The following is a 25,568-nucleotide window of genomic DNA, read 5'->3' on the forward strand; positions in this document are numbered from 1 at the left end:
AGCTGTTGGCATGTCTGCTGCTCTTGTTCTTCTCCTGCCAGGCCTGTCTCTGTGTGGACAGTTTATCTGTCATCATCAGGGGCCGTGTTCATTCTCAGCCTCCCGAGATGTGCAGAACACTGGTGGCTCTGTCAAACCCGCTAATGAGATGAGCCCTAATTGGTTGGTCTGGTGGGAGAATCTGCTCATTAAAGGTCGCTGCGACCATTTCTGGCTTATCGAGAATGACTGCACAATTTTTCTTCTCATGACGAGCTAAAGCATTTCATTTACAGTAATTTTAGTGTGCTTTTATTATTATTTGTATTTATTTTAAATTGAATTGCCCTTTTTGAAATGATTTAATTTTGCTTCATTTTCCCACAGATGCCTTTTTATAACAAAAAAATCTGAAACAATTGTTGTTTTTTTGCGAGAGAACAGACAGATTCGTCGATTTGCACAAAGAACACACACTTTCTTTTTTCTGGTCTTCTATCAAGGGTATGACGACAAGCGGACAAAAATAGGGAACTGGAGATAGAGAGTGACAAAAGGCGAAAGCAAGGAAAACACAAGCGAGAGAGAGCGAGAGAAAGCGATGGAGAGAGTCAGAGATATTGCTTAACCATTCGGAAAGTCTAGGGAACATCACTCGGTGTTTGCGTGTTTTCATCCTGACCCTGTCGGATCAAAGGGAGCAAAACGCATCAACCCTAACCCCAATAGATAAGTAGTCGTACTGTCCGGTATCAGACTGAAGGACTGCTGACATGCTGAGAAAAGAAGCACAGAGAAAACTCCCTTCAGTTGGTTACGGCGTGGATCAGCTCTTTATGTCCTCCTCTTCCTTTCTGAAAGTGTAGCTGATTCCTGTGTGTCTAAATCACAATCCATTGTCTCCTCTGCCATTGTAGTGATATTCGGGAAGGCCACAACAATTACGAAGGCGGACATATTCTGCAGCGCAGCGGTCAGCCATGCCCGACAGAGCATCAACCGCCAGCTTTCAGAGGCGCTCGGCTCGGCGGGACTCCAATTCGTGGAGAGAAAGTCAGAGAGGCGTGGATAAATGGAAACTGAAATGCATGTTCAGCTTATCGCCACCGTCGAGGTGGAGGATGGCTGGGGCGAGAGAGTAAAAAAAAAAGGGGACTGGTGGTAGAGGGAGAGGATGTTTATCTGCGTAAGAGGGTGTCTGAAAGCCAACGCTGGACCCAGAGTGTTTAATGAAATACATTGTTGTGTTACTGTTGAAGTATTTGTGTTCTTTCTCTGAACCAACAGGCTCGAGTTAGCAGGTTAATAGATTTGTGGTGTTTTGTCAAATAGCAGGCTCTATTAGCGGAGAATCAGAAATCCCTGTTTAAAGGGGCACTTTTTTTTTGCACCAGAGCAAGAAAGAGAGGGCAAACGAGCAAGTGTCCAGCTCTGAAAGAAGCAATAGAATCAAACGGAGTGTGGGCCCGTGGCTTTGGCTGCGGGCCCAACGCAGTTAAAAACCGATTAAGGGTCACATTCTGCCAGAGAGGCTGAGCAGAGCCTGGCAGGATGGAGCGGAGCCTCATCGTTCAGAAGGCGTCCGCTTCAGAGGCTACGGGAGGAAATGTTGGCATGTGGTTTATATCGGGGGCCCCCCCCAAAAAAAGATGCTTTTAAATAGCGCCGTGTGAGCTAAACATCCGTCACAACGCGGCGACGAATCATCGACGCCAGAGAACACGCACTTTAAACTATTCTAATCAGTTTTGATGATGATTTTCTGTTGGTCTCATAACCGTTAATCAGCGCTACAACTTCAAGATATGCTTCCTCAACATTGATGAGATGCTAATATTGTGTTTTGAATGTGGATATTGTCCATAAAAGCTTCCACCATGTAACGGTAGACTGTGTAGATGTTATAGTTGTGTTCACTGACCTTCCGTTTACGTGAGCTTTAGTTGAAATCAGCCTACTGGTCACTTTAAACAGGAAGTCACAGGTTTGCAAAGAGAATGAGAGAAAGCTTTATTGTTATCATTGTTACACTGCAAGCACACAACGGAATTATTCGTTGTACAACGGGCCCCTTGAAACAACCGCACACACACACACACGCATGCAGGGGCCCTAGCATGCGGAAAGGGAATAGGGTGGAGCATAGAACCTCAACGCAATCATGCAGAGAGTAATCGGGAGATGCAGTTGACTTGTTTCCGCGATGACGCCGCGCTGTGCCTGGAAGGAAAGGCAGGATTCAAACGTGCTTTATTTTGGGCGAGTCGTGCCTTTGACGCTGACGCTGCACATCAGCTGCTATCTGGTGGATCTTATCATTCAGGCAGCCGTTCAGGCAGCCATTCTGTCTGCGATTGATGGATCCGCTCGTTCATCCTTTAATCATTCATTAAATTACATCAATCATCACGAGTTGACCATTCATTCGCGGAGGAGGTGTTGATAGCGTGCCAGGGGCCTAAAGAGGGAGGGATGAGGAGTTTTCTGGGGCGTGAGGGTTGAGAGGGAGGCCAAGCAGACCTTTGAGGAGAGGTTGGCGAAATGTTTGAAGAGCAGATTCAGATGAAGAGGAGTCTTCATCAGGAGCATTGCACAGGTCAAGGGTCAAAACCCTGGCCTGTATGCTGTATCAGTGGACGAGGTGTGGGAGAGAAGGTCTTTTTAACCTACATAAAAGAAATCCAAATGAATTTTCTCACCTCTGAGCAGCTGCAATGATAGTATAAGTAAATAAAGACGCCATGTTTCATTGCTCATCGTTTCCTGATGAGGTAGAAGGAAGCAGCTGGCCCCTTTTATTTTGAAAGGGTTAACCTTGGTGCAGGACAATAACCAGTGCTGATCATCAGTCATTTTATCACTCAGCTGCTCAATCAGTCAGTCCTATATTGATTAAAAACATCAGCCTTGCCTATAGAACGAGGACTACATTCCTCCAGATGTGAATCAGTGTTTCAGGTGGCCGCTGTCACTCCTGGAAGCGAGTTCAAAGAACGAGATCAGCCGTCATAGATTCTTCAACTGCCCTGATCTTACGCTGCCTCGACGCATCATCCCAAAGTATGATACAGAGAGGGTTTTGGTTCCCCGATTTGCCTCGCTTCCTGTTTCCTGCTACAGGGCCAGAGGGCGCTGCTCTGGGATCAGCTGATACAGGCGCCTATATAATCTCTCTAGTTATGTCGTTGACCCGATGCCTGAGAAAACACATTTCGCATTTTGATGCGCGTTTGTGTCATGGGGTTATATTTCCTGGTGTAGGAATATCGTGGCTTCCAAAACGCAAACCTTTTAGCCGCGGAGAGTGAAAGGCTGGATCCCGTATGGCTCGTGCTTTGCGACGCGCCAAGAGGCTATAGCAACGGCTACGCTGAATTACAGATGTGCGTTTCGGTGCCTTTATTACGATGGCTACTTCTCGTCCCGATCGTGCTATTTTGCCGGAACACGGCGCTCTTTCAGGGGATAATCATGAATGTTGCTTGATGTTATTCATGAACAGCGACTTGGACGTTGTTTCTTCCTCAAGCGACAGTTTACGAGGCTTGAGCGCCCACAAGCCTCGTAAACTGTTCCCCTGGAGGACTAAACCAAAGTACCGCGGTCCAGCGGGACTATTACCGCGCCGATAGATAGTAAGAAGTTAAAGTTCATGGAGTAACCGTGCAGTGAGAAACGGACGTCCTGATTCACCGGCGGATCTGAACAAACACACGGCGTTTGGGTTCCTCAGTGTTTCGAACCTTTCCTGCAGGCTGTGTCGTCACTGCTGGTTTCCTCTGAAGCTTAATCCTGGTGTTGTATTTCAGAGGCTCTTTGTTTCATCTGAGGTGGGGGGGGGGGGGGCTCTGCTGTAAATCTTTGCGGGGGAAACCCTGTGAATAACATGTTGACTCTCTAACCAGCGGTCTGTGATCTTACCTGCTCCATGTGCATCAACTTGCCACTGATGAGCCCTCATGCCCCCCCCCCCCCCCGATTGTCTCCAGCCCCTATGGGCTGTACTTCACCATAGTAGCGCCGCACCCTCTCCTATTTTAGGGCTGAGACTGTCGAGGTGTGTCAGTTTTCACCGCCTTTCTTTTCTCTTTACACACCTGCTCTTTTCTCTCCCCCCAGGTAACGCCTCCTTTCTTACCCCCCCCACCCTCCATCCTTTTCACAGAGTAAACTGCATCCTCTCTTTTGCTCTTGCCTCACCCTCTCCACACATGCACAACCATTCACACGTTCACGCTGACAAGGCGCTCCCGCCCGACTGCTTTAATCGCTGAATAGGGGCGTTTAGCAGGCAACAATGGTCGTTATGAGCTTGACCCGCTGTTCTTCCACTCTTACAAAGAGAACAACTTCAGGAGCTGGGATTTGTGATGTGTCGTTTCCCTTCATCAGGCACCTTTTTTGTTTTTCCAAGTGTTTTCATTTTGTGTTTTTTATTTTTTTTTTATTTGCAAAATTAAATTGTCAGAATTTTGAAACAACTTTGGATCAAACTTTACAAACTGACAAATAAATTGGAATTTGCGTGACAATAAAACGTTACATCCGTCATTTGCAGACTATTTTAGTTCTAGTTGGGACGGATACGACTCGCGGTTGAATAAGGGAACGCCGGTGTTGTTGAACTCGGTGGTTTATGCCGTAAAGTTCTGCAGCTGTTAATGGCACCGGTAGTTATGAGCTGGAAGTAATGGTAGAGTAATTAAAGTGATGACACAGTCTGTAACCACACCTTATGAACCGACCGTTCATTTGTTGAAGACGGTGCAGAGGCACCTGGGGGCTTTAGCGTGGGCGGTTGTGTTCTGAACACAGACAGGTGTTGATCAGGTGCACCCGAGAGGGGGGAGGGAGGAAGAAGAGGAGGAGGAGGAGGAGGAGAGGAAGACAGCTGGCGGAGAGGCAGACAGACACACAAACATACACGGGGATTATCCTTTGTGTAATCCACCGTTTGAGTGCGGCGTGAAGGGACTTGGGGGCGTGTTCTGAATTTTCACACCATCGAGTGTGAATGTGATTTTTGTTGGTGAGTTTCAACACAATCTCATAATGTTCAGCTTCTCTGAGTGTGTGATGACCCTTTTGGTTACACGTGGTCTGCTTCTTGTGTGTATGTGTGTGTGTGTGTGTGTGTGTGTGTGTGTGTGTGTGCACGTGCACGCGTCATTGCTCGGTAGATGGACAGATCATGCCCAGATTGAGATTCAGTTCATGTGTATTGCAGTAGAATAGAATAGTTGTCGGGTTGTTGCCTCACTGTTTTGGGAGTTTGAGTTCATTTCAACTGGATTGTGGTCATTGTAGTTCTAATTCTTCCTTTTGAAAATGTTGCATTCAGCTGTCAGAAAGGTCTTCTTTTTTTATGGATCTCGCTTCAGTTCACATTTTGGGTTCTGTTTCTATGACCAGAACAAATATCAGGATTTTATTTTAACCCATGCTAGAGCCATGAATCTGTGGTTGGCGGTCTTGGTCCTTAAGACTGAAATATATCTGTGGAGACTTGATGGGCTGCATATTTCCCCCCACCAGACATTCATGATGAATTAAGTGTCTAAAATAGCAAAATCTACGTCTTAACTTTGAAAACTAGCAACAGTTTCCCTCTGATACACCCTTGATTGTCTCAATAGGGGATAGATCCAGAGAACATTGGTTTGATAGCTGCGTGTCTTTTGAGGAACAAGTGTTACTAGCAGTTAGCAGTTAGCATACCATCTGCCCTGGACTCCGGATTTGGTATCATTTTGTAGGCCATCAATAAACCAAGCACTGTTTTCTGTTGGCTGTGATGACTCGGCGATATGTCGAGTAGGAGGGGGGGGGGGGGGGGGGGGGGGGGGGGGGGGGTGCTGATGGCTTTGCAATTTTCTGTATGTTCAGCATGTAACATCTAATCTGACCTGAAATGGGTTTATGCACGGTAATAATCTCTATTGTCACTTCTACGCCTGCCCACTAATCTGTATTTTTGCTGTGGTAATCTCTTGCCTCCATGGGGATTTATAGTTGTAGTCCATGAATGTCGTTGCCATGGAAGGCAGTTCCTCTCCTCTGTGCCCCTTCCCATTTGTGTCGGAGTGGGGGGGGAGGACGGGTGTGTGTGTGTTGTCATATCTTCTTCATCATCAGATAGTTGAAGAAAAACGAAGGTGAAAAACGTCCACGCCTCTCCTCTCCAGTTCTCCCCTGTTTACCTCTTTAAAAGAAAGCTAATCTCTTTACTGCAGACCAGACCAGGAAGTTCGTTATAATATCGTATTACTTTACTTTATCCTAGGTAGTAGTGCATTTCCTTCAGTCGTCTATTGCGTCTTAATAGAACTTTACGAATATAATTTTTAGTTAGTAATCAGGCCCAATAGGCAAACACAATTACCCCCCGCTTCCCATTTATTGTTCGTCTCTCTCTTCTTCCTGCACTTTCTTCTCCTCTGCTTTTCTCCATTCTTTCACACACACCCTCCTCTTCGCCGTCTCCACCCACCCCAGCAACCCAGTTCTCTCTCTCGTTTTCTGCCCTCGTTTCTCGGAGCGAGTCTCGAGGGAAGGAGGAGAGGAGAGGAGAGGAGAGGATGGAGGGGGGCATCAGCCGCGATGTGTTTGTAGGACGGGAATCTTACTAGGAGGTCGCGGAAAACCAAAAACTGGAGGAGTAAAAGGGAGAGAGGTGCAAAAAAGAGAGTGAATAATTAGAGGAGGCAAAAGGAGTGGCGTTACAGGAGAAAAGAGGAGGCAACGATAGGTAAGACCATTAGTTGAGTGTTTGCTTTAAGAACAGAAACATGATGGACGACTGCTTCTAGGTTTTTGTGTGGCAAAGCAGCTAATTTTTCATACTCTATTACGAGTTCATTGAACATTTACAGTCAGTGGAACTTTTAGTTAAAAAAAACCCTCTAATCTGAGTGTGGTGCAAGCAAATAAGATTAAAAATACCATGTGAATCTAAAATAAATACTGATAAGCTGTCATCGGCAGATACGTGAAGCTTTTAGATAACGATAAGATGAGGGAATACGTGGAACGCTGCTAATTCACCGTTTGAGAAGAGCCATCGCTACAACTCTTCCTCGTGAAGAGGAGTTCAGTTCAGTTCAGTCTCACTTAAATGTACTGGAGGCTGTTGTAATGTCGCTGCTATTTTCATGGACTGTGGGAAGAAGAGAGGTAAAGGAGGGGTTTAGGGGGAAATAATGCAAGCCAACAATGGGAGGGGGCTTGAAAGGGTTCTGGAAAACAGGAATCAACAGAGGAGAGCGAGTGAGAGAGAGAGAGAGAGAGGTGAGTACAGAGATCTGGTGACACAGAGAGTAGAGTGGGTGGGTGGATGGACAGAGATGGAGAGAGAGAGCAGAGTGGGCTTGAAAGCTTTGAGAGAGGTTGAACAAGGTTCCCGGTGTCCGGCTGTCGTAGAGGGAGGGGCGGTTTAAAGCAGGCCAGCGAGGCCGTGACAAACATCTTTATAAAAAAGCTTCAGTCGGATGCCAACTCACGCCAACACACTCTGATGCATTTAAAAACACACAACATCTTAGGGGAACGGCTCGGAGGTTGTAGCGACAGACGGCTTTACATGGTTCTTGGGTGGTCGGAAGAACGAACAGGTTATTCTGACAAATGCTCAAAGACAAAAATATGCTCAAGGGGGGGGGACATTAATTATTCAAGTCTCGTATCAGTCCATCCAGTAGCTGCTGAGAAATCAGTAACATCTGATAAATCAAAGTGACTATTCGCTGTGTGTGTGTGTGTGTGTGTGTGTGTCCTCTCTCATTGAAGGTAACAGGCCAGAAATGAGAGTCGCGTAATTGGTGAGATGGTAAGAAGTAAAATGAAGGTGATGAATAATAGAATTAGAGAGGGGGACGGTGACGCTGAGAAAGCTGCATAATGTGGAGGACAGTGAATGACAATGAATTCATCGCGTCTGAATCATGTTTGACCCCAATGCTGAATGCACATCCACGCGTGCACGCACACACACACACATACAGCGAACTGTTCAGGTAGAAACTCCTCCAGACCTCTGGTCATCTCATGTTATCAAAAAAATTTGTGTCTGTTGCTGTTATAGGCTGTGTGTGTGTGTGTGTGTGTGTGTGTGTGTGTGTGTGTGTGTGCACCCCGGCTCCATGGTTATAGGATGACTCACATGTTAAGAGTTGAGTAATTCCTCTGCTTTCCTTGTGTGTATTGGTGGGTGTTTTATGCAAATGTGTGCACGCCAGCTGTGAGCCAGCTGTTGGGCCATATGGAAGTCCTTGTGTGACATCATGACATTGTTACCGTTGCTTTTTTTGTGTATACTCGCATAAAACTCAAACATCTCCAGCCGAAGAAATGGATGTTTTTCGGCGCTGCGATCCAAAGGGCTGGATTCTTGACTTGGCTTTGGGCTTGGGTATTTCCTAACTGAGCTGACTTGCAGTACGGAATGATATATTTACACAGAGGAATTATCATTTTAAAGAAAAGGAAGAACATTAATCCCTCAATGAAAAAGAAACAGGAGGCACATTTATAAAAGATGCAAGTCATGAAAGTTTAATTTTTGCTCCAAATACCGCCTGACTGATTTTTCTCCAGCTCTCCATGATTTGCTAGAACCCGACAAACCCGCAGTCAGCACATCTTAATATTCACCGTCTCTCACATCTAATTATCTTCCAACTCTCTCATCCCTTTCCATCTTTCTCTCTCTCTCTCTCTCTCTCTTTTCAGGTTGACGTGTCACCATGACAACAGAGGCGGGCTCCGAGACGGAGGTGAAGGAGAAAGCAGAGGAGTCGGTCGCTCAGTCGGACCAGTCGGAAAAAGTCACAGAAGAAACTCGCGAGGCAGCGACCGTCGAGGGAGAGGTGGAGGAAAGTCCGAACGGGAAAGAGGGAAAAGGAATATCTCGTTATCTGCCGACGTGGCTTAAGAAGCAGAAGTCTCAGAGCCAGGTAGAAGGCTTATTAAATAATTACAAATGACGTTCTGGAACCTCGATTTAATACCTGTTAGTTGTTTTATGTTCCAAACATAACTGTGTGTTAATGCGTTTTGATACCGCCTGACCCCTGAAGACCTCCCCGACCACGGAGATCCCACTCACGGAGGACGCCGCGAGCAAGGTGACGCAGGAAGAGGAGGGGCCCACCCTAGAAGTGAACGGTCACGCAGAGGAAGTGGAAGAGAAGGACGCCGCGAAGTCGGAGCAAGCGACGGAAACGGAAGCGGAATGTCCTGCCGGCGCAGACGCTGAGGTATCATCGGTACGTCGGGCTCATGCGCTGAACGACAACGTTCACGGGGGTTTTCCCAGCAGGCTGCTCAAGGCCTCGCACGGACGTTCACAGATTATCGATGAGCGAGGGAAGGAAAAATGTAAAAAATGTCGAAGCATCCGCCCCTAAAATGAGTGAAGCGTGTGTCGGTCCACACTGTGAGAAGCTACAGCTAGCGTAGCTCTGCACAAAAACGTCAAAAGCATCCACCCGCACCTCAAAGGCTGGCGACAGATAACAATATAACATTATGAATATACACTCAAATCTGTGGCCATAAGCTGCAATCTTCATTTCAATCGCTCTGCAAGAAAAGGAAAAGAATTACGGTACATTCCTCAAATAAAATATTTGATTCCTATAATTATTTACTATTTACAAATGGAATGCAAGTTGTTTTCCCTTGATGCCACGTGTCGGTGTGTGTTTTCCCCTGCTACAAGATGAAAACATCTCCAAACACGTCCCCCCCCCCCCCCCCCAGGCCTGAGCAGATGTCCTCCATCGCCTCGGCTACGAGACGGAGGGAGAGAAATAATGAAACACACACAGGCAGTGATCGCATTAAGACACCCAGGCCCACCCGATGACGTCAGTATTTTAGTGATCAAGCCAAAAAGGAACGCCTGCATTTCATATCACGATATTCAACCTTGAGCAGGAAGAGAAAACGGTTCATCCTGACTTGGTTTCGGGGGGAAAACCAGATTTTAGGTGTCTTGACATTATTTTCTCTCCTCTATCGTTCAGCCTGCAAAGGAGGAGAAGGTGCAAGTGAGTCCCGAGAAAAGTCCTGAGAAATCCAAGGTGATAAAAGAGGAGGAAGGAGCGAAGGAGCAGGAAGGGAAAACTGAAGACCAACAGGAAGGAGGAGGCCAGACCTCTATTTTCCAGTCTCCTCTTCGCCTGGTGAGGAAGACCAAGATGAAGCTGGTGGTGTGTCATGTGACCCTCCTGGACGGGACGGACTACGCGTGTGAAGTGGAGGTGAGACTCGGACGCGGATGCACATGCGCGCGATGAAGAGGGGGATGATATTTCGAGTCGATCCATTAGAAGGGTCTGGATGCAGCGAATCTGAGGACTTGGAAGGTCGACTTTCCGTCTCGTTCCAATCCGGTGTTCCAGCAGCCTGTCCTGCTGCTGCTGGTTATTTAAACACCGCCCCACATGCTCTTCAACATCTCCTCAGTCAAGAAAAGAAAGCACATCGGGGTTAGCTCGGTTCACGTGGAACCAAAGCTGCAGAACGCACGGAGCACAGGAGCAGGCCTGCAGAACAAATGTCCTCGCGGTAATGGCGGAAGACAAAATAGTCCCTTTAACTAGCGGCATCATTCCTTAGCAGGAGGATTAATGAGACGTTTTATTTCTTCTGGCTCCTGACAAAGACGTTTGCCTCACTGTCCATCATGTCCTCTTGCCAGTCCACACGTCAGTGATATAATTGCTAATGGGATCAGAGCTGGTGTGTGTGTGTCTCGGTGTGTGTCTTTCTGCGTGTGTGTCTCGGTGTGAGCGTCGGGGGGGGGTGTTTAACTTTCTGACTCAAGGTGCAGTTATGGCAGAAGCACCCACTCACAGGCTTTGGGTGGGGTTTAGGGGATGAATCCAGGACGCGCTACAGGGGCTTGTCTGGTTACGCACGCACGCACGCGCACACACACGCACACACACACACACACACGCTAAAAAACTGGCAGATTATGAGGGTCCCACCAGATTAGTGGTCTGCATCTGCTGCTTCCGAACAGGCACATGCTCTAAGCCTCCCTGCACATACCCACATGCTGGTGTAACAATGCAGAGAACACTTCGCCCTGAAAGTAGCAAAGGAAGAACCCAGAAGTGTCGTTTGGTGTCTCTCCACCGTGGCCGACCGTCTGATATTCCTTCTACATCTGTGTTAGTCCTCATCATTACCATGATTTGTGGTTAAGGCATGTCCTTCCCAAACAGCATGCTCTATTTATTTATTTTATTTTGTTTTTAAAGCTATACCCATCCTCTCATTCCCACACTCTCACAATCAGTGGAAGGCTTCCCGGAATAGCCCCATCCAGTCCACTGGAGCTGTTGGAAGTTACATGCCTGATTCAAGGGTGGCTCGGGGGGGGGGGGGGGGGGCAGTGAGCCTCCTCTGTGCCTGGATTGTCCCTCTTTGGTTTGGGCGATGTAAGCCGGTCACCACGGCAGAGCCCTTTTCCCTTATCTGCCCGGTGCCAACGCCCATTAGTGCGGCTGTGAGTGTCTAAGGTCGTTTGAACAGTGGCTGCATTGTCTCGCTACAGAAAACGCTGATGCTGCTGCTAGATGCTTTTGTCCTGCTGCGCACACACACACACACACACACACACACACACATCCATCCCTACGCGCGCACACACACACACACACCCATCCATCCCTACACACACTGTCATATTCAGGTCGCGAGAGGGAGCGATGCACAATACATTCCAGAGATGACATTTTCTATTTTGCCCAGCAGGCCTCCAACACATAAAATACCACACACACACACACACACTACTACTATAAGCCTAATCAAATTACTGTGTATTTTATGTTTTATTTTCCAGACAGTTGTCCTACTCTCGTTGTGATTCCGGACTCGAAGGGAAGTTTTAGCATCACATGATCCTAACGCTGCATCTAAGAATTTCCTTGGTATCGGTTTCAGCAGGATTTTAATGTCACACGGTTTAACTACTGCGTTAGGTTTTGGTCAGGAATGTGTCATGATCATTATATGGTGTTTTTCTTCCCCGTTATTACATTTAAACAACTTGATCCAGACATAACTAATCGTGTAATGATGGTGGTTTTTATTTAGCGATGAGGGATTTAAGATAATTTAGCTTTTGCAGCTTTTCATGTTGTGTGAGATGGAAGTTGTAACATGATGAAGATTTTAACCCATATCTAGCAGCTGCTACTCGATATCTAAGTACTATTACGTACGGTGAGAGGCCTTATCCGGACACCCTCGTATCGTGCAGATCAGTGTCTGTCAGGCATTTGCGAATAAAAAAAAAAAAGAAAAAATCTGCGACTGCGCGGCCTGAAAAGAATTGTTCTGAGGAAATGCCTTGCTCTGAGGCACACTCACACAGACATACCATGAAAGGTCACATTCTCCAAGGCATCCACGCTGAGTTTCTGTATGTGGCGTCTGTGCTTCAGCGAGTTTAGGAAAATACCACGGATGTTTTCATCGGTCTCAGGACACTCTTTCATCCTCTTTACATCCAGTCTTGCCACGCTCGCTGGCCTGATATGTTGGGTAGAGGTCTTTATGCTTGTACATGTGCTAAATGTCATTGTCATAGTTGAGTATGGAGGTTTTTATATTTGGAGCATTATTTTCAGCTTGAATTAATGTAATCAAAAATAAATAACAATTGTAAACTTGAATCTTGGTGTTTGAATCTCTCTGCAGAAACGTGCTAAGGGTCAGTACTTATTCTTTAAGGTGTGTGAGCACCTTAATCTCATGGAAAAGGACTACTTTGGTCTGACATATGTGGACAGCCATGAACAGCAGGTATGCGCACACACACACACACACATACAGAAGATGTTCATGTCTGTATACTGTCTTGTGACTCTGTTTAACTCTCGTTTGGTCTCTGCAGTGCTGGTTGGATCCCACTAAAGAAATCAAAAGACAGATACGCAGTGAGTTTTGTTCTTCAGCTCACACTCCTATTGTAAATCCATCCGTCCGTCCTGCCGCCTGCAAGATGTTTCACACATAAAGAAACCTTGCACATCTAATGAAATAATAAATAATGAACTGATAAGAGTTCAAGCAAAAAGCACCTTTTAATTAAGCGGAACAAAGCCTGAGACACCTGAAACCAGTCGCCCTCGGTCTGCTCACCGCTGGCAGCACGGAGCGTGTGATTGTGCCGTTTCATTATTCATCCATCTCTTTATCCACTGTGGGAGAGTTTCTAAATGCGGGGCGAGGTGTGGCGGTGTCTTGTCTTCATCGTCAATGAGTTCCGTCCTCATAAATACATTGGCAAACGTAATCTTGCAGCGCTGGGATGAGTTAGGCTGCTCCTCCTCCTCCCTCCTGATGGGAGGTTATGTTATTTGTGGTGGGACTGTTTGTTTCTTGCATGATCATTTATTCTAGGGACTTTGAAACGCATTCTAGTAACTCCCGCTGACATTCTTTGAGAGAAACGCTTCAGTCTGTGCTTTTGCTTCACGTTCTGTTGTTGTTGTTTTACAATATAAAACAAAATGGGATTTTTACACACAGACTTAAACTTTTAAGGGGAGGGAAAACCTATAATTTGGACTCATAAAGTGTTATTTTAGTATTGGTGCATGTGAGGCAGTTACAGCTGGCCGTGTGCAGACATCATGTGGTAAACATGCCCGCTGGTGTATGCACTCTTTACTGCATATTTGTGTGTGTTTATAATGGGAATGCATTATATATCCCGTGGGTTCTACGTTACTCTGAGCTAAGACTTAAACATTTGTCGCTGAGATATATACTGTACATCTTTTTGTAATAGTTTTTAGGAGATCAAGTAGATCCTTGTGCTCTGCTTTTCTTGTCCACCCACCCATCCACTTGTAGATGGGAGGATCTGTCTTTTGGTATAAAGGCTGTGTGACACGCTGATTGGGCATTCTGGACTATCTCTTATGTCTCTAGGAAACCATTGGCAATGATCCACATTGAGCTGACGGGAAGACAGATTTTACGCTGTGAAATGGAAATCTGTAACTAATATTAGTCGGAAAGACAAAAATGAAACCTAACCGTCAAAAAAAAACACAGTGAAGTCCATCATAATAAATGCTTAAAGTACTCAGTCGTTCCTAGAGCTCAACATAAACACCGTAAAGTCGAACGCTGAGCTGCTTCTTAGATTTCACTTTTACAGATAATGAGCACAAGCTGTTGTTCCAGTATTGAAGTTGCGCTGAATGTCACTGGAACCCGAGCAGAAAGGTTTCGTCGCGTGGCTGCTTGTAATGTTTAACTGCAGCCACACATGATGTTCATATTATCAAGCTAAGCCATCAGATCCTAGTGGCTGGTGAGCAGTCCAGCAATAAGACGGAAATCATCAAGCCCAAGCTCATGAGAGCAAGCGTGTTTAAAAACATTAGGGTCAGGTTACCTCAAAGTCATTTCTAGATGTAGAAAATGTACTTTAAAGGGATAAGCTCTACAAAAAGGCATGATGGGAAGAGAGAAGAGTGACCGAAGGGAGTCACAGACTGATGGAGGATTGGATGTTGATATGGTCGGCGTGTGTATGTGCCTTGCATCAACACTTGGTCCTGCAGAAAGGTAAACCTGTCCCAAGAGAGACTCTCAAAGCTCTTAGTGCTTTGATGCACAAACTCCATCTCAGCCCCGGACGCATAACTCGCCTCGACACACGCATGCATGCAAAGGCGGGAGCTGGGTGCACTCAGAATTCACTCTTTCTGTGTGTTCAGCAGCAAAACGAAATCAGTGAAACGAATAAGAACAAGCACCATGCGTGCGTGAACCTGGGAGTGGATTTTTCACCTTGTTTGGTGTTTTTTTCAGCCAGTTGCAGAGGGAGGGTTTTGTTTTAGAGGTCACCCCTCTTCCTGCCTTTGTGGGTTGCAGCTGCACACGTGTGAAGATGCTGTATGTCACCGCATGCATTTACATGCGTCTGTGTGCAGTTGCACGATGATGTGCATGACTGGAGGAGGAAATGGGCTCAATGTGATGTCAGCTTTTACCAGATGGAATTTTCCATGTGAGAGGGGTCCCCACCTTATGTGTGTGTGTGTGTGTGTGTTTGTGCGTGTGGGCGGCTGGCAATAAGGCCTCTTACGGCAATGAGAATGGGGGGGACATTTTATTTCTTGATGTAAATTCATGCCGGATGGAGCAGCGCTCCTAATCTCATTGTGTAGCCACTATGCAAGGACAATAAAGGCTTTCTATTCTATTCTATTCTATTCTAGAGTCTATTCGGTCTGAGTTCTTGCATGTGCGTCTGCATGAGGGAAGTACCGAAGCTTAACACAGCCTAAAAGCTGTTCAGCATTAGACAGATGGGTGATACGGGCTGGGAGCATGGATGGAATTACAGTAATGCCTTGACATACAAGTATCATTCGTTCCTGGCTCGAGATCGGAACTCAAATCAATTTCAACTCAATTTACGTTATAAAATAGCTGCAAAATCTGTTCCTGCCGTCAAATAATACTCGAATCAACGCTAATAACAATGGAAGCAATGTTTTTAAATTGCTATAGACACACACACACACACACTAGATGATTTACAGTATTACTGTAATATAAAATATCGAGACAGACGAGAGCACGTCGGGGGGGGGGGGGTACATAACACTTTATAATACAGTATTTGTACTTTACATGTACACTTATATAAACTTGGACATAATAGTTCTTTGGATGGCTTTGTGTTCTTGATAGCATCCTTCTGTTTGAGGGTTGTACTTATCAACATCTGGATGCGCGCTCGCATCTCAAATCTATGCTCGTATTTCAAAGCGCTCGTACGTCGCAGGCAAGCCTCAGTCCCATATTCAACTTTCTTGTGACCTTGTTGTTCACTTGTCCAGGTAACAACTGGCAGTTCGCTTTCAACGTTAAATTCTACCCACCTGACCCTTCGCAGCTAACTGAAGACATCACCAGGTAAACACACACACGCGCACACACACACACAAACAGAATGTGTCCGGCATGTAGCGAACTTTAAGGCTGCATCCGAACCAAACATGTGTTGCACTAACAACTCTTCAACAGAGGCCTCCTCCAAACTCTTTCCCTGCAAGCACAATGTTTTTCTTTTTTGTGCCGTTGAGCAACAGACTCGAATCCCAGAGCAGGTTGTAAACGATCAGCTGCAGCTTTCATTGCTGAAAATGGGCCCCGGTGAGAGTGACTGCGGTCTGAAACATTCAAATTGCCGGTTCTGATGCCTCAATAAGGAGCAGGAAGTTTCAGGAAGGCTCTGCAAATTGGTTGTAGAACTGCAGAAACGGGTGCGATTGTCACTACAAGTAAATCCCCTTCTATTATACAAACAGAAGCTGATCTCCGGGTCTAAGGCTAAACGGAAAGCAACAAAAAAAAAACGGACACAAGTTGACTGTGCATATTTTTAAATCCTTTATATTCGTACTTATGTGGGCACACGCACACACACACAGCCAGGCGGCGCGCGAGCAGCAAGTCAGATGGAGTGTGTGAGTGTGTGTAATGGAGCGAACCGCTTACATGATGGCTCTTCTGTAGCTAAAGGTTAGTTGAGGACGCTTACCAACACGCACACACACATACAACTCCTCTCCACTGTGTAACTGCTGCCTCTCCTAAAGCACTGCATACAGATATAGGTGTGTCTGTTGTCCTCATGTGGTAGACTTTAATGTAAGAGCTTGGATTTAAACCAGTGTCTGTCCCGGGATGACGTCTTCCAGCACCCCGAGGTGTCTGAACAGAATGAACAGACGCTCCATTGTCAGTTCTTTCGCGAAGGTTCACAGCAGTGGATAGATTACACTTTGATAAATCCACACATCCGTCACGGTAAGCACTGGACATCAAATGTTATCCCAGTAAACCAGCATGCTAACAAAAGCATGCTGTAAAATGTAGCAGCAAAGACATTTAATACTCGCCAGCTGACCTCGGTCTCAGAGGAGGCGAGGCAATCTGGCGAGTCGGATGGCTTCTTTTTTTTTTGTTTTGCCGTCACGGACAAAGGAGCTTGTTCCTTTTTTGTGAAAGAAAAGCTCAGAGCAAGTTTGAAAACAAAGTGACTCTGAACCAAACCGGACCTGCTTCCTCTCCTCCTCCTGCAGGTACCTGCTGTGTCTGCAGCTCCGTGAAGATGTGGCTTCGGGTCGATTACCTTGCTCGTTTGTCACTCACACACTGCTGGGCTCATACACACTGCAGGTAGTGCGTGCGTGTGTGTGTGTGTGTGTGTGTGTGTGTGTGTGTGTGCAGTTTCCACACCGTTGTGAAGATGTTCACCAACTGTTTCCTTTTGGTTTACAGGCAGAATTTGGCGACTACGAGCCCGACCAGCCTCGGCCTCTGGACTACATCAACCAGCGAGCCTTTGCACCCAATCAGAACAAAGAGATGGAGGAGAAGATTCTGGAACTCCACAAGTCTCACAGGTCAGAGAGAGGACAGCTAAAAGCACCCAAAATGCTTTTTAGTTTTCCTATAAAATAAGGTGGCATGATCCTGGTGTGAGCGAGCATCTTGTTCTCTGTGTGTTTTAGGGGAATGACACCAGCACAGGCCGACACCCAGTTCCTAGAGAACGCCAAGAAGCTCTCCATGTATGGGGTGGACCTGCACCATGCTAAGGTCTCTCCTCTCCTCCTAGAGGATTAATCGGAGGTTCTTTGATGTGGCAACTGTATTTGTGTCGGCATGTTTGTGCCATTTCTGTGTGTGTGTGTGTGTGTGTGTGTCAGCTGTACAAACATTGAGGGAGGCCATTGCCATGGGAACAGCCAGTCGCAGTCCCTGGGATAGCAGGTCATGGCAGGAATGTGTTTTTGTGCTTGTGATGGGCTGGAAAATGGGGTAAAATATGCATGAGAGAGAGTCTGAAAATAGAAATGGAGGATACGTGATTGAGAATACATGAAGGACAAAGACAGGACAGATAGAGGAGAGGGTGAGATGAGGACGGCGATGGAAACAGTGAGAGAGACGCAACGTGGTTGCAGCCCACACATTCTCCGTCTGTCGGGACAAAATCCGGAGGCTGACATGATCAATGGACAAAGATGTGGGGGAGGATCTGCTCCATGACAGAATGAATGTCTCCGCTCCAGAAGAGCAAAAGACAGAACCATAAAAACCCAGATGCTGCATCTTATCACATTTGTTCTTTGCATCATCGTGCATTAAGAGTAGACTAGACGATCCGATTTCATTCAAAGCTTCGGTGTCCGTACTGAACATGTGGTTACCTCCGCAGCTATATTTGAATAACGTTCATGACGTGACGCAATCATAGTTTCTCTTAGGACAGACCGTCCTCAGTGTCCTCTTGATGACCGCCTGGACGGGGGCCACAACCATATTTATATTTCTGTAGCTGCGATCGACCCAACTAATCACTTGGGAGTGGAACGGGTCAGGGTCAAACAGGAAGCGGCACAAATTCATGGTTGTGTTTATGATTTGGGATGGCGACTCTTGAAAGACAGAAATATTGTATTTGAGTATTTAAGCCATGCGTTACTATTTTACAATGCAAAGATAGAAGCAGGCGGCTAATGACTGCAGCAGATGGTGTTGTAAATGATAAATATATTTTATTTTATTTATTGCATTCCTAACTTATGGGAATTTGAGGGGCAAATCTTTTTTCTTTTTTTTCTGTACTCTCACTTTTTCTCTGCAAATTTATTCACAGGGGAACTTTTTCAATTAATAAAGTTTGGCCAATTTATCTTGAACAGAAAGCAATGGCTATTTAAAGACGTTTTGACCATTGTGATGACATTTGAGTGCGATGCTTATCGGTTATCAGTGTGGCTCAGCAGGTTGTTAATATGTCGTTCTTGTACGGAAGACGTCAGATGAAAGCTGCTCCTGCTTCTCTGCGTTTTGTTTCCTCACACAGCTGATAGCAGGCTAAGGCAATGTGACATGAAAAACATTATCAGGAGAGTCCATTAGTCCTGCAGCTCTATCCTGCTCATTCACTGCAATAATCAATACCATCTCATACCGTTTCCAGGTGGCTTTGGATTTAGAAGCTTTGTCAATCAGTGTATTAGAGTCCGACCGACTGGCATTGCTTGAGTGAGAGTGGTAAATGAGTTTCTGTATAACATTAGCAAAGTACTTTAGAAATCGATTGATACACACACACACACAGCTTTTAAAGATGCACACAGGGGTGAGCGTTTTCACCGTAAAAATGCGTTTTCATGTGTGTGTGAATCTGAACAATGCAGGATTCTGAGGGCGTGGACATCATGCTTGGTGTGTGTGCCAGCGGGCTCCTTGTTTACAAGGACAGACTCCGAATCAATAGATTTGCCTGGCCCAAAATACTCAAGATTTCATACAAGAGGAACAACTTCTACATAAAGATCAGACCAGGAGAGGTATGCGCACACGGACGCAAAGGAAAATGCATGTTCCTACCGCATAAGGTTTATAATATCATTTCTGTTCATCCTTTCTTTCCTTTCTTTTTAGACGGAGCAGTTCGAGAGCACGGTGGGATTCAAACTCCAGAATCACCGATCTGCCAAAAGGCTGTGGAAAGTCTGCGTGGAGAATCACAGCTTCTTCAGGTAGACCAAGCTTGCGTTCTACGTTTGCCCTGATGTCTGAGGTTGTCTGAGGTCGTCTGGTGTGAGTTCAGGGTAACGGAGCGCGCTGTTGGGTAACCTTCAATAAAGAAATATCTGTTTCATCGGGCTGAGCAAGAGGCTCGCCCTCTTTCCAAACAATAAACCGAGAAAGTGTATCTTGTTTGACCAGCTTGATGCTCGGGGCTACGCACGCACACACACACACACACACAGAGAAGAGTCAGGTGTCCATCACTGTTGTTTCAATGTCTGGGTGTGTGAGAATAAATCTTTAATATCCTGTTCGGGATCCTGCAAACATCTTTGTACGTTCACATATTGTTGGGACTGTTACATTTTATCACAAAGTAAGCCAACCCCCCTCCCCTAAAAAAAGAAAACCTTTTTAAAATTCATATTCCTATGCTCCTTTCTATCTTCCTCACCCTCCTCCTCTTTCTGTCTCTTCTCTCTAGGTTAAATTCACCAGAACCTCCCACCAAGGCCCGATTCCTGACCCTGGGCTCTAAGTTCCGTTACAGCGGGCGGACCCAGGCCCAGACCCGCCTGGCCAGCACCCTCATAGACAGACCTGCACCCAGCTTTGAACGCACCTCATCTAAACGCATCAGCCGCAGTCTGGATGGAGGTAAGATGCACCAGCAAATTTAAAACGTCGCACCAAGAAGCAGATTAAGGTGACCGTTCTGTTTTTGGGCACGTCATGCGTCAGGTTATTTAACCGTCCTGTATCGCCCCCTGCTGTACAGACTTTTCTACTGCAAGCCAGCGTCGTAGTTGCAATTAAATGTTGTTTTTTTTCTACTTAAATTCGAAACCAGAAGTCAGCATGTGAAAAGTTTGGTTAACAATAATTGCTGTCTTCACCGCTGAACCGACAAGTAAAGCAACGGCAAATGATTCAGCTATTGTCCGTTTGCTTTTGTTCGAACTCTGACCTTCATCTGTTAAAAGTGTTTCGTGACCCCGGAGAGTGAAAAAAGACGCAAGCTTGAACCGAACAAGGTCGTAATTATCAACGTAATGATAAGACAGTTTGCGTTCATTTGTTTCTCTTTCCACAGCACCAGCGATCAGCATAACTGAGGCCGGGGTTGAGAACGGCCGGGAGCTCCACTCCGACTCTAAGGTGTGTGCACGTATGTTTTCACCGTGCGTGGATACAAGCGACAGGAGATCAACACAAACAAGGAAAAAAGATTGTTTGCTCTTTCTCTGTGCCTTTTTTTTTGTTGTCCCTCAACTGTCATTCCTTTTCATATCAAACACACAAGTTAAATCTAAAGATAAAAGCTGTGACATTCTTTGCTTCAGCCTTGGAGGGGGGGGGGCAGCCTTTTACTTCCTGTAAAGGTCAGCATTGTAATCATGATAACGTTTTAACTCCTTGCATTTTTCCTGGGTTGTTGTGCTCACATTGCTGCATGTGGTTAGATACGCGAACCATGCAGCAGGTTTCCAGCGGGCTGCTCTCAAAGGCCGTCTACCGGGGTAGCAGCAGGAGGAAATAGCCATATCAGGCCGTACGACAGTACTGGGGAGTTTTAGGCTTGTACAGTCTTCACACGTTATGCATCCCCCCCCCGTTTTCCTCACTTTCCCTCTTCTTCGTTCACACCTAAGCATCGTGGCCCTGACCTCTGCTTGGTGACGGCGCCCCCCCCTGACACTGTTTCTGCTCGCGGTTTGATTCTGTAAAACCCTGCTATGTTCACTTTAACCTGTTTTTGGTGTCGACTAATGTTATGTCTTTTTCCCCTCTCTTTCTTCCTCCACACATTTTTTTTTTTTTTTTTTTTTGCTTTGATCACTCCCCTCTCGCATGCCCACGCTTTAATCATCATTTCATGTTTGATGAAATGATATTTTAACACGCATTGCTTGATTATTCTGGTTGTTTAACGGCGTTGCTCACTGCTTTGTGCACGCGGGACTTTTCCTCCCCTTTCTTTCTCTCTCTTCTTTCTGTGCCTTTCTTTTTCTCCTGTGTTTATCTTCCACGTCCATCAGTCAATTTTCATGTTTCCTCTGTCATTCTCTTCATCATCTTCACTCTCCTCCACCCCTCCTTCCCTCGATTCGATCTCCGAGCTCGACCACGGCCTCTCCGACATTTCCGAGGACGATCTGACGGATGACGCCGCTGCCTCACACGCACCTTGGATCTTTCCCTCAAACGTCGCCTTTCCTTTCTCTGATCAGCAACCAGCTGGTCTCGAGCAACTCAAGCAACCCCCCCTGGACTCTTGTCCAATCAAAGTCCCTCAGACACACACCCCAGAGCTGTTGGTTGTTGAGGAGGGTTGCCAGGCTGAAACCAGAGCAACAGCCGGCGTATCAACCTGGCAGAGCTGGTTCTCTCTGAAGGGTGTGATTAAATGTGTTTCTCTTATCCTGTGTTTTCTGTCCCATGTGGGGGAGAATAGGAGCAGATGCCTCCCCCCCGGGCTGTTTCCAGGATTATCAAAGAGGCTGAGCTTTTTTACCCTGACTGTGTCTAAGCTCACTTCCAAATCAGCAGATAAATTAAATATTTTCCTTGCCAGAGCCGCTGATGTCATCGGTTCCGGTTTGACTGCGCCCGGATTACGTCACATTCTTAACAGTTTGGCCTTGCAGCGGACTCGTTTAGTGGCATTTATTACTAACTATTTGCAAACTAAATTGATTACTTTGGTCCCTAATCTTCTCTGGCGCCCGGCGCGTCTACATTTATCTGCTCCTCCTGTTTACTCCCTCTCCTCTCTCTCTCCTCTGCACTCGTATGTCTCTTCTGTCTCGCCCTTCTCCTTTCTCTCTCGCTCCGACCTAACGCCATCCATGCGTCGCTACCTCCTGAATCCTTCCCCCTTCTTCTTGCCCTCCCTGCTGGTCGTCTTCCTATTAATCGTGATGTTGACAGCCAGCCAATCTCTGATCTTTGCCCTGATTTTAGCCACACCCCTTGGCTTTACCCTATGTTACCTAGAGAACGCGGTCTCCAGCCAACGCAAGGAGGCAGTTTTGGATATATTTGCCACCCAAGCACCAAATGCTAAGTCTGAGGATCGGTCCAGCTCTGGTTTTAACAGGCAGACCTCTCCTCTGCATCCCGCGCTCACGCCTCCACGCATCAGACCCCAGGCTCACGCCAGTGCTAGCTGGACGCAGGAGATGTGTGACCCTGCTGCGTAAACGCACCCCAGAACCCTCCACCATTCATCTCTGCTCTTCGTTTGAATGTAGAAACTGCGTCTGTACATTCACCCCTCTTGATGTATCTTATTTCCCACCGTACCTGCACCCCGCCCACGCTGCTGTGTTGATTAAGATAAAGACAAAGATAAGCATGTTAAAGAAGCTGTTGAAAATCATGGTTGATAAAGGATCAGCAATATAATGCAGAGAGCAGATTGATATTTTGAGATATTTAAAAGCTGTAGTGAAAGAGTTGTATAACTTAACGTGCAATGTAGTAGCAAAGTACAGTAACCTGTAATGATGTGCGGAGTCATGTGCAATACCTCTGTTTACCCCTTCAGCACATTAAATCTCACTCATCACATGAAGTGACATAATGGTATCGATTTAATAGCGCTAATGCTTAACTTGACTCCAGATCAGGCGTGTCATTCTGCCTCTCTAGAGCAGAGAAACGGTGACTCCCAGATAATAATTTCAGTTTAGTTGTGCCAACAGAAGCCTAGCGTAGAGCAGTAGCTCCATTTAGCTATTTGCATATATTTGCTGATGAGTGTTAAGAGTAAACGGTGTTACATGTGTCCTCAACCCTGACCTTAAGAATCCCCCCCCACCCCCTGCCTGTCATTCATTTTGCTTTAGATCAAACTGTGTAAAGGCTTTTCTGTGGTAAATATTGAGCGTGATCTTGATTGGCTGCAGGTAGAACAGATGTGCGATTACTTTCCGGCATGTTCTGCTCTTACAACTGTAATTCTACTCGAGTACAAATGAACCTCTGGAGTACAATATCCGCTGGAAAACCAGAGCATTTTTATTTTTTTATTTTTTTTCCTTTTCCCATGCAAATGTAGCAAATGTTACTTTTTGATGCGACGGCAAATTTCTATGTTTTCATTGAAAATGAGATTTAAATCGGAATTGCAACCTGTGTCATTAGTTAAATGTCACCTGACCGGCGGTATTCTCTGATATCATGGTTGCCAGACCACAATCCGGCTTTTCCCATTATCCATTTCCAATTTTTCCTCCCTTCCTCATTTTATCATGATTGCCATCGCCATGACTTAGACTCTGAAGCTTGAGGAGGCGGACTTTAAACCTGCCAATACGGAACCCCTGCCCCATCAGGTCTGTTGGGCCTGTTTATTACCCGGCATGCTTTGCAAATTTGTCAGAAAATAATGCAAAATAAATGTTTTGACTTTAGTGAGGACGACTGTACTGTACAGCTGGTCGCGGGTATGAACGCCTTCGGTGCATTAAACCTAACCTCTTCTTACTTCCTCAATGGCTTCAACCGTCCAACAGTCGCTCGGCGCCAGTGAGGCCCCGCCCACTCAGGTTCACAAACTGTTACGGGTTATTTGATTGTGTATTCGGTCTGTCGGCTGTTTCATCTGCTTTGGCTGGGTTGTTGGTTTGGGTGTGAGAGCCGATCCTCGTGCTCGTTCACCCGATTGCTCTGCTGTGGTTTATGGTTTCACCTTTTCGGTTTTGTTTTTGGTTCGTATCTGTGGTTCTTTATCACTTCTGATTTTTTTCCTGCCGCAAGCATCTGCTGGTGTCGTGATATCTGGAAGGTTTTTAGATGTGCGTGGGGTACAAGCGCTAGAATTTCATATTCGCAAAATGTTTGTACCCATCGGCACAATTAAAGATATGTAAGCTGTATCCCACATGCCTTTTTGTATTTATATTTTATGATTCCTTTTGTTTTGTTTTTTGTTGAATTTCTACATTTTTAAAATTCATTTTCTGCATTTCACTTTTCTTTTCTTTTTTGTTTTTGCTGCTTTCCAGAGTCCAATGAGAGTGCATGGGGACAATATTTATGTGAGGCACAGTAATTTAATGTTGGAGGTTGGTACTGGCATCGTCTGATGGCTGAAAATGAGAATCACGTTTCTGTGCACTCTGATGCCATCAGAACTACAACTCCCTGTACCCTTTACCGACCGTACAGGACCGCTGCCCTCTCGCACTCTCAGGCTCTACATGCATGCTGGCATGTCTTTATGTGTGTGTGTGTGTGGATGTCAGGATTTAAAAAGTCAACAATGCAGTTCTTGCTTATGTAATATATTACAACTGAAAATGTTTTGCTATTAGCTTGAGAGCTGGACTGTCCTTGTTCATAAAGCAGCCATTTTTAACACGAGGAGGAGGAAACTTGATGGATTTACACGCGCAACAATTTAAGCTACGCTAAAAACACATTTTAATATTAATAGAGCTACTCGTCATTTCAGTTCTGCCTTTCGTAGCATTTTGAAGATTTATAACCTAATTTGACTTTGATTTGTTTTTTCTGTAATATGACTGAACGCGGGCGCCGTTTACTTCATGCTCGAAAACGAAAGGCTAAATAGAAAGATGACGACGACCTATGGAACATTGCATAGCCAAAACCACAGAAACAGTGAAGGCTAATGTAACGCGGTAGCCATGTTTGCTTTACGGGATGGTTTTTGGCTCATTGTGGCGTTAAACCACTGCAGAGAAGATCGATGAGGCTTTAAACGTACGTCTGCTATAGTTTCATCTTCAATAAGTATCGATTGATCGAAGAGAACGACAACGGCTTGAACTGATCAGATCAGGGATGCTGACTGAAGGAACCAGTGTTCCCAGTGGCGGCTTTGTGAATAGGGTCAGGGCACACAAAGTGACTTTCAGTGCATGTTGACGGCTGTTTTGTGACCTTCCTACATTGCCGTGTTTCCACTCCTTGATTGTTGGAGACTTTGATTACTTGCCAGTCGGCTGCATCTAACCCGA

The 25,568-nt window shown here is 45.9% G+C and overlaps 1 protein-coding gene across 1 annotated transcript in view; it reads left to right on the forward strand.

The window, feature by feature from the left end:
* The window catches only part of epb41l2 (erythrocyte membrane protein band 4.1 like 2), a 33,590-nt gene that overhangs the window by 1,949 nt on the left and 6,073 nt on the right, over positions 1-25,568 (forward strand). The window contains exons 2-15 of the mRNA XM_068753559.1: positions 8,707-8,930; positions 9,054-9,233; positions 10,005-10,241; positions 12,697-12,801; positions 12,893-12,935; positions 15,864-15,939; positions 17,112-17,208; positions 17,311-17,435; positions 17,544-17,631; positions 19,242-19,394; positions 19,489-19,586; positions 20,063-20,235; positions 20,672-20,736; positions 24,591-24,650. Of these exons, the coding sequence (XP_068609660.1) occupies positions 8,721-8,930; positions 9,054-9,233; positions 10,005-10,241; positions 12,697-12,801; positions 12,893-12,935; positions 15,864-15,939; positions 17,112-17,208; positions 17,311-17,435; positions 17,544-17,631; positions 19,242-19,394; positions 19,489-19,586; positions 20,063-20,235; positions 20,672-20,736; positions 24,591-24,650 (1,710 nt within the window). The 5' untranslated portion in view covers positions 8,707-8,720. The remainder of the gene's footprint in view (positions 1-8,706; positions 8,931-9,053; positions 9,234-10,004; positions 10,242-12,696; positions 12,802-12,892; positions 12,936-15,863; positions 15,940-17,111; positions 17,209-17,310; positions 17,436-17,543; positions 17,632-19,241; positions 19,395-19,488; positions 19,587-20,062; positions 20,236-20,671; positions 20,737-24,590; positions 24,651-25,568) is intronic.

Source organism: Brachionichthys hirsutus, chromosome 20 (assembly GCF_040956055.1).
Source record: "Brachionichthys hirsutus isolate HB-005 chromosome 20, CSIRO-AGI_Bhir_v1, whole genome shotgun sequence".
Lineage (NCBI taxonomy): Eukaryota > Metazoa > Chordata > Actinopteri > Lophiiformes > Brachionichthyidae > Brachionichthys > Brachionichthys hirsutus.